The 13,265-nt window shown below is 41.1% G+C and overlaps 3 protein-coding genes across 3 annotated transcripts in view; 1 reads left to right on the top strand and 2 right to left on the bottom strand.

Annotated features, from left to right (window-relative positions):
* The window catches only part of LOC106587572 (uncharacterized), a 23,443-nt gene extending 19,808 nt beyond the window's left edge, over positions 1-3,635 (bottom strand). The window contains exons 1-6 of the mRNA XM_045706566.2: positions 2,987-3,635; positions 2,267-2,341; positions 2,044-2,082; positions 1,891-1,953; positions 382-435; positions 119-154 (exon numbers count right to left, since the gene is read on the bottom strand). Coding sequence (XP_045562522.1) covers positions 119-154; positions 382-435; positions 1,891-1,953; positions 2,044-2,082; positions 2,267-2,341; positions 2,987-3,061 — 342 coding nt within the window. The 5' untranslated portion in view covers positions 3,062-3,635. The remainder of the gene's footprint in view (positions 1-118; positions 155-381; positions 436-1,890; positions 1,954-2,043; positions 2,083-2,266; positions 2,342-2,986) is intronic.
* Positions 3,635-10,733, top strand: LOC106587578 (centriolar and ciliogenesis-associated protein HYLS1). The gene is made up of 12 exons (XM_014176105.3): positions 3,635-4,363; positions 4,820-4,922; positions 5,078-5,194; positions 6,138-6,208; positions 6,353-6,594; positions 6,693-6,748; positions 8,503-8,654; positions 9,020-9,065; positions 9,165-9,228; positions 9,335-9,416; positions 9,556-9,582; positions 10,484-10,733. The coding sequence occupies exons 2-12, from the start codon at positions 4,823-4,825 to the stop codon at positions 10,613-10,615; spliced, it is 1,089 nt and encodes a 362-aa protein (XP_014031580.2). The 5' UTR covers positions 3,635-4,363; positions 4,820-4,822; the 3' UTR covers positions 10,616-10,733.
* mrpl4 (mitochondrial ribosomal protein L4) lies at positions 10,683-13,247 on the bottom strand. Its single transcript, XM_014176115.3, has 9 exons — positions 13,028-13,247; positions 12,820-12,901; positions 12,395-12,566; positions 12,207-12,258; positions 11,901-12,018; positions 11,537-11,643; positions 11,289-11,398; positions 11,135-11,208; positions 10,683-10,928 (listed from the first exon to the last, which is right to left on the bottom strand). The coding sequence occupies exons 1-9, from the start codon at positions 13,073-13,075 to the stop codon at positions 10,783-10,785; spliced, it is 909 nt and encodes a 302-aa protein (XP_014031590.2). The 5' UTR covers positions 13,076-13,247; the 3' UTR covers positions 10,683-10,782.
* Positions 13,248-13,265: the final 18 nt, after the last annotated feature.

Genomic DNA, 13,265 nt, shown 5'->3' with positions numbered 1-13,265 from the left:
TGGTTAAGGTGTATGTAAACCTCCGACTTCAACTGTATGTCATAATGGACAATATCCCTATTACATCCCTATTATACATTCATTCTGTTAACACATTTAGTTAACCATGCTTACTTACAATCTCCCCGAGTTCCCCAGCCTCTCCGGGTTCACCCTGATAGAGAAGTACACAATATGGTTGGTGATGACAATAACATGGCAGCGAAACAATCTCAACCTTTCATTGCTTTGGAGCATACTGATATTTTCTAATTCATACTCTTCTGACCAGCCTCCACACACTAAGTACTGAGAGTGTATATGCATTATATTTCGGTAATATAGATATTAGACAGATGGGAAGGTTATGGATACATTTGATTTCAAATAAAGAAAACATACTTTTGGTCCAGGAGGCCCATCTGGGCCGGGATCTCCAACAGGTCCAGTGGCACCCTATAGAGAAAACAAAGCTTATATCAACCATACAGAAATATGAATGTCCATGAGTAAACTATATACAACGTCAATATGTGTCTTATACCCTCCAGTGACAGAAGTAATTTCATGCTCGTTACCCATTCTTGTGTGATATTTTATATTTTGTTCTTTACAAGTATTCAATGGGACTCCTGGGAAATTATAAAAGGACATGATTGTGAAAATATTCATTAGAAACAATCCATCCATTCCTCAATTCCTGAAATAAATTGATTTCAAATAGAACTGTTCCAACACTGAGTTGCTGACACAGTACTCTCTGAGATCACCATTAGTAACAGTGCCTTACTTCCAAGGCAATATTACTGTAAATCTGATTTCCATAATAAAATGTGCGTTTGATAAACACAAAGGAAGGTTTGTAATCCAAATTATGGAAGGCATCTCAATTGAGACTACTCTTATATTCTGACTTTGTATCTTGAAGATAATATATTACACAACATGTGATCAATGCTCTAACTAAACAATGTACTAACTATACCATTGCATATTTAGTCTACAAAAAAGTACATTTCATCATTGACATTTCATGGATTACATGTTTCCTGTACAGTAATTTAGCAATTATAGGACTAAAATGGGGTGTGTCTTCTCTCACACTGTTTAGCCCCTCCCCTCTTCCACCAGCTACATAAACCATAGGAGGTCACTTAACTAGGCTAACTAGTCCTCCGCCAAGCTTGAATCAATGGATTGAAAAGAGAAGACGCTCTGAACTATCCTCTCAAGATCAAGAAACTACTACCACTCTCTAACTAGTCAATAGCTTTGGCAGGCAACAAACAACAGAAATCAGGAATCATTCAAATCAGGAACAGAAAAAAGGAATTATAGTTCACTACTTGAAGTCAGTGTTATCAAGGTATTTGCTATTCCTAAAAATATGATCACTATTCACGAAACAAAAGAGAATAGAGAGCTAGCCAGCCAAAACTAGTGCATACCTCAACACACCTGGTCACTACCTACTCTGCCAGACACTGTATTCAGCATTATTGCCCAAACGGACAGCACACACATTGTGGCCCTTCTGTTCCACCTTTCCCAGCATACAGTTCTTTCCTGTCAGCCATCACTGGGCGGCTGAAACCCCTGCACCCCCCGACTCACACAAAAGGACCTCTGTTTCTCTGTTTCAGTCAGGAAGCTATTTGAAGCGTTCTCCTCCTCTCTTCTCTAAATACCCAGGTTGATGTATCCTACTGACCCCCCTCTCTCCAAACTTTTTGCTCAGGAGCCAATATAAACGACTGACACAGCAGTAGAACCACAGCCCCTTGAGCTTCAGAAGTTAAAGATGTTCAATAGACTCAATGAAGTCTGTTATCTGATTTTGCACTAAGCTTTCCTGTTTGGGGAGTATGAATAATAAACTGGTTGTAAATGTGTGTATTCTGTGTAATTTACGTCTGCCCCTGGTAGGCCGGGTGTTCCGGGAGTTCCTGGTTTGCCGTCTTCCCCATCAGGGCCCTGGGAACAGAGTGATCATTTCAATACCATGCTAAAATGTATCAACCATTTATTGGTAGATTATGGCAAAGTAAATGATAGTCCACTCACAGGGCCGCCTTCTATGAAGTTATCGTCCCCTCGGTCTCCCTGAAATTAAATAGAAAAAGGAATGTTTATTTAATAACCATGTAAAAATCCACATTAGGTTTAAAATGATAGAATAACACAATTAATTTTGGTCTATACCAGGTGAGGTGCTGTACAAAAGATGAGTCTAAAGCCTGAAATGACACAAATAAACAATAAAATATGAAATCAAAAGATATCTCACATCAATGCCGTCAACTCCAGGCACTCCTGCTATTCCAGGGGGTCCTGCGGGGCCTCTGGGACCGACCGGGCCCCTCTGTGGATAAATACACAATACATAAATACACAAAATTAAATCTAGCTCCAAATCATGGCTGCTGGCGGTGCGTTGGTGACCTCACACAAAAAGATCCATTGTGTGAAATCAGTCATTTTGTGGGAAGAAAGGTCAAGAAAAGAAAACCACAAGCCTTTATCCACTATACAAGGGACCGCTCTTTAAGTAATTGCATATGTTGAGAATATTTTTGTTGAGATTCCAACCTATTGGTTCCATATGTAAGCATAGGTAGTTATTTGTCCTACACACACCTCTAAATCATGAAACTATCCAATTTGTAAGTCGCTCTGGATAAGAGCGTCTGCTAAATGACGTAAATGTAAATATTTACAAAATAAAGAAATAGTCCCTAATAAATAAGTATATTATGGTAGGTCTAATGTATATGTAAACTATATGGTTCAACGAACCTGTAAATGCATAGGTGTTTCAAATCATTTGGGAGTCTGAGCATCCCAGCCTATCCCATCCATGGGAAATTCCATCCCAATAACACAGGACAATATAATATCAAGAAAAGCAGTCAAACATGCCTGTCATACAAACCAGTCATACATAGTGGCTGTCAAACAAATCTATGTGAACCACTTGAGAAGAAAATAACCGTACTTTGTGACTTACCTGAGCGGAGCAAATAAGGACGATTTGCAATAAAATCACCAGCAATGACTCCCGATATATCCTGGCGCGAGCCATGGTCTTCCCAAAGACAAGGAATACGCAAACAGTCCCCTTTTCCCGGATTAGTTGGGATTTACGAACCACCTGTCAATATTCCCCAACTGAACCCCACAGTAGACTGAAAGGTACCATGTACTATTAAAATGTATGTTTATTCATGATGGACTGGAGAGCTGGAAAGTGGTTGGAGGAGGGATGGAAGGTGCGCACAAGGCGAGGGTTTCTCTGTGAGACAAGGGTGGGATGTTCTCTCAAGATGTATAAATACCGGAAACTTTCGCTGACTTGTAGTTTGTCAACTAAACGCTTGTATTCCAACAGTTTATTACATATTGTAAAAATAACAAATCCAACCTTTTCCCAAATAGCACAGGATAAAACCTAGCCTGCTTCTGCACAGGTATAACATACAGCATAAATGATGTTGCAATCATCAATGCAATATTTCTTCAACATAGAGTTTGCAAATGATAGAACAAAATGAATTTAAATTTGTCAGCCTGATTTGATTTAGACATTGTTGGCGGCCTACAATAAATAAACGTGAGTGAGATCTATTATTCAACAAACACATATCCCACTGATTACATTGTCAATTTTGATTTACTTGCTTTAATGCTTATTTTTTATATAGCCATCTCATAGAAAGAAATACAGTAGTAATGTCGTCTTTTTTTGTAGGGACTAACTCCACCATGGTTGGTTGGACAAAGCCTTTGAGGAAATTGAATGGCGTTTTTGGATAAACGCCTAAAATAGGGTCTGTGATAAACAGGCTTAAGAAAGTGTATGCGTTTTGTTCTATGAGATCATCTTCATAAGCTAACATCACTTTTTGTGAATTTTGAATAATTTATGCAATAATAATAAAAAAAATACATATATCACATAAAGGCTTCATAATTCATAAAGGTCATGTTAACTGACTGCTATTATCGCATAGAACAAAACGCATACAAGCTCCTAATCATGTTGACTTCAGACCTTATTTTCGGCGTTTTTTTCCAAAACCCTATTCTTTCCCCATTCACACATTTCAGACCAAATCTTGTAAAGGCATCATCATCACAGGCACTGACTGCATTGCCAGGGTGTCCACACGGTCTTTCTTGCACAAGGCGGCGATATTTCTGGATAAAGTTAAATCCACCGAAGAAAATACTGAAAGGGCGTCGTTTTTTTCGAACAACGGCTGTGTTGTTGTCTTGGTACTGAAATCACAACAGTAACTAGCTAACTGTTTCAGTTCAATACTTGTGCTGCAAAATAGACGTAGCTAACGTTACGCATTTATTCCAAGAAGCTCACACTGTACAGGTAAAACACATTTTATCAATCAATGTTAGCATTGGCAAAATGGCCGGTTGTGTTGAACTGCTGTCTTTGTTATCCTGCTAGCGTGCTAAGTTAGCTAGCTAGTTCTATTATAACTTAGCTACTTAACGTTAGCTGGCCATTGGGTCATTTAACGTGCATTTGAAGCTAACGTTAGTTGCTAGCGTGCATCCTTTTTGTTGATTTGGGCTAGCTAGATAAGGAAGAGATCATGAACGTTTGGTTGATTGTAGCGAGAGTTTGGTTGGTGGTTGTCTAGCCTGAAGTTAACGAACAACTTGTTGCTGGTTTTAGTCAATCACTTCCATCATTATTCTCTGCTATCCATCATTTCTCATGTAGTTATCTATCTAGCAGTATCTCGCTACCCATCTAACTATCCAACTACTAACTACTTACGTTTGCTTATATTACATTTATGGGACAATTATTTTTCAGGAAATGGAAAAGCTGGATTTCTCAGAAGATGAAATACAACACCAATTGGAGGCACTTGGTTACAACAACATACCAAGACACAGACTACATGAATTCAAAAGAGGTGGGTTGATAGAATTCGCAAATATAGGCCTACATTTTGATGACCAAATGCTGACTAAATCTGAAATAACTGTGATGTTTTGTGACTTTCACACTGCAAGTTAGCTGTCAGATTGGTGGAGAAGCAACTTTGTGTGTGTGTGTGTACGTATATAGATCTAGATGAACTGATCCGACATGAAAAATCTAAGAGCCACTCATCCAGTGAATTGAACTCTACAAGATCTCAAAGCACCATCTTCAAAAGTCCTCCTGCAGTCACCAAGGTTAAAGGTGAGATCACTGTATGTGTTCTCATGTCCACTACATAACCAAATATAACTGGGCCCGGTTTCCCAAAAGCATCTTAAATCAAATCAAATTTATTTTTATATAGCCCTTCGTACATCAGCTGATATTCTCAAAGTGCTGTATAGAAACCCAGCCTAAAACCCCAAACAGCAAGCAAAGCATGTGAAAGAAGCACGGTGGCTAGGAAAAACTCCCTAGGAAAACTCCCTAGAAAGGCCAAAAACCTAGGAAGAAACCTAGAGAGGAACCAGGCTATGAGGGGTGGCCAGTCCTCTTCTGGCTGTGCAGGGTGGATATTATAACAGAACATGGTCAAAATGTTAAAATGTTAAAATGTTCATAAATGACCAGCATGGTCAAATAATAATAATCATAGTAGTTGTCGAGGGTGCAACAAGCACGTCCGGTGAACAGGTCAGGGTTCCATAGCCGCAGGCAGAACAGTTGAAACTGGAGCAGCAGCACGGCCAGGTGGACTGGGGACAGCAAGGAGTCATCATACCAGGTAGTCCTGAGGCATGGTCCTAGGGCTCAGGTCCTCCGAGAGAAAGACAGAAAGAGAGAAAGAGAGAATTAGAGAGAGCATATTTAAATACACACAGGACACCGGATAAGACAAGAGAAATACTCCAGATGTAACAGACTGACCCTAGCCCCCCGACACATAAACTACTGCAGCATAAATACTGGAGGCTGAGACAGGAGGGATCAGAAGACACTGTGGCCCCATCCGATGATACCCCCGGACAGGCTAAGTTCATCTTAGAGCCATGGGATCCTATGGTTCCTCTGGTTTTAACAATGAACTTAGCCTTAAGATGCTTTTGGGAAACTGGGCCCTGGTCAGTAAGTGTTGGTTGCACCTTTTGATGAGCAGTGTGGTTCCTCTTGAGTCTTGATTGTAATTTCCTTGTTTTCCCCCCAGTACATCAGGATAACACCGCAGCCTTCAGAAATGTGATTGCGCAGGCTGGTCCATCACACCATGAAAGACGGGTATATATTAACATATTCTTGTCCCAAATCATTCAGTCCCCCTTCATCCAGCAGATAAGATAGCTGTATTGTATTTATATATTAAAAAATTATAATAATGCTAATACTAGAATGGCATGTTACTTTGTTCTGTGCTCCACCCAGGTGCTAACCTCCACATACAGCAGAGACAACAGTAACTATGATGCCAGACAGGAGTATGACTCCTACACTCAGCACTCTGTTGCCCCCAAGTACCAGCGCCCCTCAACAGCCCCTAATAGGCTGGAAGTGGATCCAGACCTAACTGACCTCCAGCAGTTATCGTTCGCTGTCAGTCAGTCGTCCACACCAGACCGAGACACAGGAGCGCATGGGAGACCCTTTATCAAGAGGAAAGTCCTTAGGTACGGTAAGTTTACATCAGGCAGCTTTGTAAAGACTATAATGGTCACATGTGCTATTGAGGATACTTGAGTCAACCTCACTCTGTTTCTTCCTAAAGGAAACATCAAGGTCAAGTTCACGTCTGCGATGAATCAACACATAGTGAAGATTCAGGTAATTCAGTAATGTTATGCATGATATTATTTATGCAAAAAGGCTTAGGAGTACTATATTTAAACTATAAGGCCTGAGGGGGTGTGGTATGTTGACCATTATAAACTGGGCAGTTTGGGTCCTGGATGCTGATTTGCTGACAGCCGTGTTATATCAGACCGTATACCACGGGTATGACAAAACAATGACTTTTACTGCTCTAATTATGTTGGTAACCATTTTATAGTAGCAGTAAGGCATCTCGGGGGTTTGATATATGGCCAATATACCATGCTTACAGGCTGTGTCCAGGCATGCCGCGTTGCATTGTGCCTAAGAACAGCCCTTAGCAGTGGTATATTGGCCATGTACCACACCTCCTCGGGCCTTATTGCTTAAATATACTACAGGTATGACACAACTACTTGTTTACTGTTATATTTATGTTGGAAACCGGTTTGTGTCGTGTCTAAAACCAACCCTTAGGCCACAACTCTTTATTGCTTAAATATACCACGGCTAAAGGCTGCTCTTAGGCACGACGTGGAGTGCCTGGATACAGCCTTTTAGCCATGGTGTATTGGCCTTATACCACAAACCCCCAAGGTATATTATTGCTATTATAAACTGGTTACCAACATAAATCTGATATACACATGGCTGAAATGCTGTTTCAGCCAATCAGCAGCCAGGATCCAAACTACAGGGTATATAATTGTATTTAGTTTTCAGATGCTTGTTGTTGGAGCCAGTTTCTATTTCTTTGGTGATGCAAATATTTGTTTATTAGGTCATATTGTTCCATTTAGAATAACTTCATTTAATTTCTATATAAGGTGTGTGTGTATATATTAATTTGGTTATGTGGTCTTATGATTTTAATGAGAATAGGTAAATGATGCCCTCGAGATAGAATTAAAGTATGGACAGTCAAAGCCTCTCTAATATGGCATATTGTGAAGATCATCCTCCTGTTGAATTGGAGAGCAAAGACCGCACTGATGTGAACTACTGTGAAGATGACTATACATTGGCTCAGACTAAAAATGACAAGGCAGTATTAGATGGGATATGTCCCGAAGAAAGTTCTCTCACTGAGTGCAAAGACAATGAGAGGCCCACTGGAGAAGGATATAGTGAGGAAGACAGGAAAGGAGTGAAGGATGAGCAGGAGTGGGAGGATTTGGAGTCGCCGGTGAGCAATAAAGATTAAGTTAATTGATTCCAAGTCTTCTCAGACTTATGAAGAGTGGGAGGATAACAGAAGACACAAAAGGGGTAAACCGCATACCCGGTCTATTCTCCTTATAGTATGAAAATACAATTTCCATAGGTAACATCCCCTTAGTCCAAGTATGTGCATAATGGACTGACACCCTGTACGTGAGAACAAAGCGAAAGACCTTGCCTGAAATTTTAGTTGAAACTCATGTCATCCATTGCAGTGGTTCCCAACCTTTTTCGGTTACTGTACCACCAACTGAATTTTGCCCCTGAAGTACCCCCTTGTGCATTTTACCAGTAAGCCTATGGTCTCATGAGTCTTATCAAGTACCCCCTGTGGATAGGCCAAGTACCCTGGTTGGGAACCACTGATCCAGTGCATAGTACTATAATCCCTCTTGCAGCACTTGTATAACTAAAATGTGAGATGTGCTGTGCCTGTCCGGCTCAGTGATCATACAACACCTGCCTAGAGCTTACTAGCATTGCTTATGGCCTTACACAGTGGTAACTAAGGCTAACGTGTTAATTGTCTCCCCACTATGTCTCAGGTGCAGTGAGTGGGCTGGGGGAGCGTCTGGGAGGGATTCATGTGTCCATGTCCACCCACCAGGAGCTGGAGAGTGAGGATGCAGGCAGTCTGAGTGACAGGTCTGAATCGGACTGTCTCCCAAGTGCCTTCAAAGCCTACATCAGAGGCATGGTGGGTACTCTTGCCTTTTTGAGAGCTAATTTGGGTACATTTTAGTCATTTAGCAGACGCTCTTATCCAGAGCGACTTAAGTTAGTGCATTCATCTTAAGATAGCTAGGTGGGACAACCACATATCAGTCATAGTAAGTAAAATTTTTTTCCTCAAAGTAGCTATCAGCAAAGTCAGAGCTAGTAAGAGGGGAGATAGTGTTCGTTCACGGGGGGGGGGGGGGGATTATTTAGGATGCTCTTTGAAGAGGTAGGGTTTGATGTTTTTGGAATAAATATAATTTATCCTCACGTCCAGGATCTTTTTTGAGAATCAAAGGGTATACATGTTTGTTGACAACAAATGTCGTTTTAAATCTCTTACAGGCCAGATCTCAGAGCGAGAGTGATATCAGACCCCGGCCCAAGTCGTGTAAGTACCCACACTGCTGTTACGTCATCGTGCTCACTGCACACTGTCTTGTTACAATGTGCCCCAGTTAAACGTAGTCACTCATGTCTGCTCTTGCAGTTATCCGCCCAGTGATGGATCACCCTCACACCAGAAGCCTGAAGAAGACAGACCCAGTGGCAAAGTAAGAGGATAATTACCGAAATGTCTAAATAATCAATATACATTTTTTGAAAGATTATTGCCCTGGATCTGTGCTACATTTTCATATTGTTCCCCATCTTCCAAAGGTATTTCCAGTACAAGCAGGATTGGGAAATGTTCAAGGCACCAGGAGAGAAGGATAGGAAAGCACTGCACTGGGAAATCAGGGTATGAACACCTTCTCCATAACTCAGTTGGCTTACAAACTTTATTTGAAGACCACTTTTTGCATGTAGTGGACAAATCATGATGAATTGTAATGATGCATGACCATAATGTCTGAATTAATCACTCTTTGTATTTTCAGGAACAGCTTGCGTACCAACCTCTACCAGTGAGTATGCTTCATTTATAATCTTGTAACCATCCTGTCATTATTTCAGGTCAGAAAATTCCTTAAATGGATCCCCCCCGCCCAAAAAAGAACGTCATTAGTCCATGCCATGTTTGACACAGTCCCGCATAAATTATGCATGTCAACATTCAATATTTCAAGAAATTGCTTTTAGTATCCTGATGCCCAGCGTGTTAAGACACATTTCTGTGGACTGTAAGGCAAATGGACAAAGTATTTGTGTTTTGATTCCTCTTTCCCCTAATTTAGAGAAGACGGGACAGATGAGTTTCTTATTCAGTGTTGTTCTGAGGGCATAACATTTTATGTTCGTTTGTTCAAGTAATCCAAGTTGATAGAGATTGTATAATACGGGACTCGCATTCAAACCTGGGACCTGCTGCATTGCAACCCATGTTACGCTGTCTGCCACTTGGGGGCAATGCAGCAGGCATGCCTTTTCACCATTAATCGCTGTAAGGCCACTGTTCTTTAAAAACGAGAGTTAGAAAACAAAATCGGCATCAGGTGTTGAACCTGGGACCTGTTGTTTTATACCCGCTAGCCAACCTGCCTCAAACCTGTCACTGGGTCGCAAGCCACGTCCACTAAACCTTAACCAATCACATTCCTAAATGGCTGATTAGACATGGTTGGACAGGTGAACGCAAGGACTCCACCTTTCCAGTCATGACAAATTAGTGATTACTTCAAGGAAGGGTCCACTTTTAAAGAATTTGAACAGGAATAAGTAAAATCACTGAGCTGTGCTGCATTGCTCCCTGGAAACCACAGACATGGGTCATACATGGCCTAACGGGGAAATATATAAATGTTTTTCTGGGGGGTTAAATACCTTGCGATGACTGAAAACATTGACATCTTGTATTGTTTCCCCCAGCCGAAGCCTCGAAGAGTATTTGTGCCCAACACCTACGTGGTGCCTACAGAGAAGAAACGCTCCGCCCTGAGATGGGAAATACGACATGACTTGGCCAATGGACTCCTACCGCCAAACAACTATCGACTCTAGGCATCATGTACTTTACGTCTTAAATAGGCTCTTTTAGTCACCAGTTTGCATATATTTTATCATTGAATTGCATTTATTCACACGTTTTTATTGAACATATTAAAAGGCATGACAAACATTTGGATTGTTGAACATGTTACATGACGTTATTACTTCACCCAGTGCCTTCAAGGCAGGTCAGTGTAGGGGAGTTTGAACGGGTACAGCGGTGTGAAGCGTTCGTCGTGCCAAAGCAGCTTGTTTTCTAGAAACGTCACTGCTTCCAGGGTGAGGACCAGGATCTCGTGTTTTAGCATGCTATGAACATTCAGGCCTGTAGAAGAAAAGTCATCAGGAAACATTTTAACTTTACATTAATTTGCCCTCGCCTGTGTAGTAAATACAGTTTACATGGTACTATGTAACATAACAATGTTGCTCCTAGGTCAATTACACTGTGTATGAAACATTAAGAACACCTTAATATTGAGTTGGGCGTGCCCCCCCCCCCCCCGATTTTCTAAATCAGTGTCAACTTACCTATGGCTGGAATGACATTCACAGTCTTCAAGCTCTCAGTGGCCTGAAGGATGTTCTCAGGAAGCTCTTCACCCCTGTAAAATATCAAAGACTCAATCCTCAGCTAGGATGTCCACAGAACTGAGTTTTTTTTTTCTCCACTGCTGATACTTACGCATCCACTATCAAAACAGACTCCCCCCAGTGTCGGTGTCTGATGAGGTCCATGAGGTACTGTGGGTCAGGTGTGGGGATGTTCAGAGTGTCAACCACATGGAGATAATCCTGAAAAACATCCAACATCAATACAGTAGGAATGTAGATGGCATAATTAAAAAGCATTCATTACAATATAGAGGACGTTTAAGATGTGAATGAAGTTGTACTTGTGAAAAGTGTTTTCACAAATAAAATGGTACATACCTGGGCCAGTTTGGAGCTGAGGGCAATTTTTAGTCCTTGAACACGTACTTTCATGGGCAACATGTAATAAAAACTAGTTGGTCCTCTGGGTCCATGAGAAACACCACCTGCAAAACAGAAATTGTAATTTATTCTAATTGTTTTAAATATCTCCAATGACTTTGGCTCTTAGCTGGGACTGTTCCTTCTTTTGGACTGACTGATATTTAGATGACCGATTTGTCTATGTTCATTCTTGGAACTGGCATCTTAAAATCTAATCTTTGTTTTGTCACTGTGCGTTGAATTGTATGTGTCCGGTGAAATGCTGTCCTCCACTTATCACAATACTACTGACTTGGCCCATACAGACTGAGACCCTCACCTCCTCTCCATATAGGCGACCTGATGCTTCCATGTCGTGCTTTGCCACTTCCCTTCTGTCTCCAGGGTTTCCTTCCTCCACCACTCACCTCCGATCTAACCTTAGTGTGGGCATGGCTCTAAGGGAGATTTCAGTTATTATAGTAGGAGCAGGTGCATTTAGTCAAATCTAGCTCAACTCATAAGTACAGAGCTTTGGGTATAAACCTACAGAAATATGCCAGTACTTCTCATCACCTAATTTTTTATAATATGGCCACAACAGCAGTCTGAGAAAGTTCATTATTGGTTTGCTATTGCTACTTACAATTCTCTTGAAATTTCTCTGCCAGAGTTCAACTTCATGGAGTATGTCAATCCTGGTGGGAACAAAATAATTTATGCGTCACTATTCCCACCAAACGATAAAGCACTGAATATGTAAGTCTCTCTGGATAAGAGGGTCTGCTGAATTACTTAAATGTAAATACAATGGCTAAACATTGACAGTTTTACCTGGTAGGGACTGCAAAGACATCGGGGTGGAGGTCAACCAAACCCAAAAGTTCACTGTCCCGCCTCTCCAACGTCTCCACCCATGTCTGTACTGGGCTCAGGTGTACAGGGACGGCAGCATCACACCTCCTCAACACAGGAAGACTGGAGTCTGATGGAGGAGGGGGCCTCTCTGGAAAGAGACCACAAGTCATCAATAGCTTTCTTACATCTGACCTAGTTGGAAATGAATGCCCTGAAAATGACAGACCAACATTGCATTCAAGAATGGGGGAATAAATCTTTGTATCTGGAGTCTGTGCAGGGTCTTGCAGTCTACATGCATCTGTATAGAACTAGCAAAACTTGCTTCTTCAAATTCGCACCATCAGTTCAATGATCCATAGTGCATGATAGAAGGCAGTGAATGAACAAGCAGATCTTACTTGCTCTTGCACGGTCCACGAGATTGGAAGGGATGAGTAAATTTGAGGGTAGAGCGTTCTCTCCAGAGAAAGATGAAGCCAACTAAAAAAAGGACATCTGCCAATTAGGTTTTATATGTGCCATCAGTAATTTCAGCCACTACATCTTTATATATCCTCAATAAAGTGACAGCTAGCTAAGTTAGCATTAGCCTAGTTTAACGCTCACCCTTTTAGAAATGCCTCGACCACACACTGTAACTGATATACGAAACATTTCTGTAAACCTAATTAAGACTACCAAATACGTGCGATTTCTTCAAAACAGTCTTTAAAGAGATCATATTTTGAAACAAACATGCATTTTCTAGATATTTCAATTTCCAAATAAGAAAGGTCATGCGGCAGTGCTGGTGTGTTGTCGCATACTGATGACGTTTATGTTGCGTAAAGGCAAGCGTGATAAA

Source organism: Salmo salar, chromosome 02 (genome assembly GCF_965601325.2).
Source record: "Salmo salar chromosome 02, fSalSal1, whole genome shotgun sequence".
In the NCBI taxonomy this organism is placed as follows: Eukaryota; Metazoa; Chordata; class Actinopteri; order Salmoniformes; family Salmonidae; genus Salmo; species Salmo salar.
This window is presented reverse-complemented; position numbering and strand designations above follow the sequence as displayed.

Excerpts from the sequence above, each read along its gene's own strand:
- LOC106587578 (XM_014176105.3), top strand. The coding sequence starts at position 4,823 with ATGGAAAAGCTGGATTTCTCAGAAGATGAAATACAACACCAATTGGAG. Across the intron at positions 9,066-9,164 it reads CAGACCCCGGCCCAAGTCGT|TTATCCGCCCAGTGATGGAT; the intron begins GTAAGTACCCAC and ends CTGCTCTTGCAG. Across the intron at positions 9,583-10,483 it reads TTGCGTACCAACCTCTACCA|CCGAAGCCTCGAAGAGTATT; the intron begins GTGAGTATGCTT and ends TGTTTCCCCCAG.
- mrpl4 (XM_014176115.3), bottom strand. The coding sequence starts at position 13,075 with ATGTTTCGTATATCAGTTACAGTGTGTGGTCGAGGCATTTCTAAAAGG. Across the intron at positions 12,259-12,394 it reads GTCTTTGCAGTCCCTACCAG|GATTGACATACTCCATGAAG; the intron begins GTAAAACTGTCA and ends TGTTCCCACCAG. Across the intron at positions 11,209-11,288 it reads TCTGTTTTGATAGTGGATGC|GGGTGAAGAGCTTCCTGAGA; the intron begins GTAAGTATCAGC and ends GATATTTTACAG.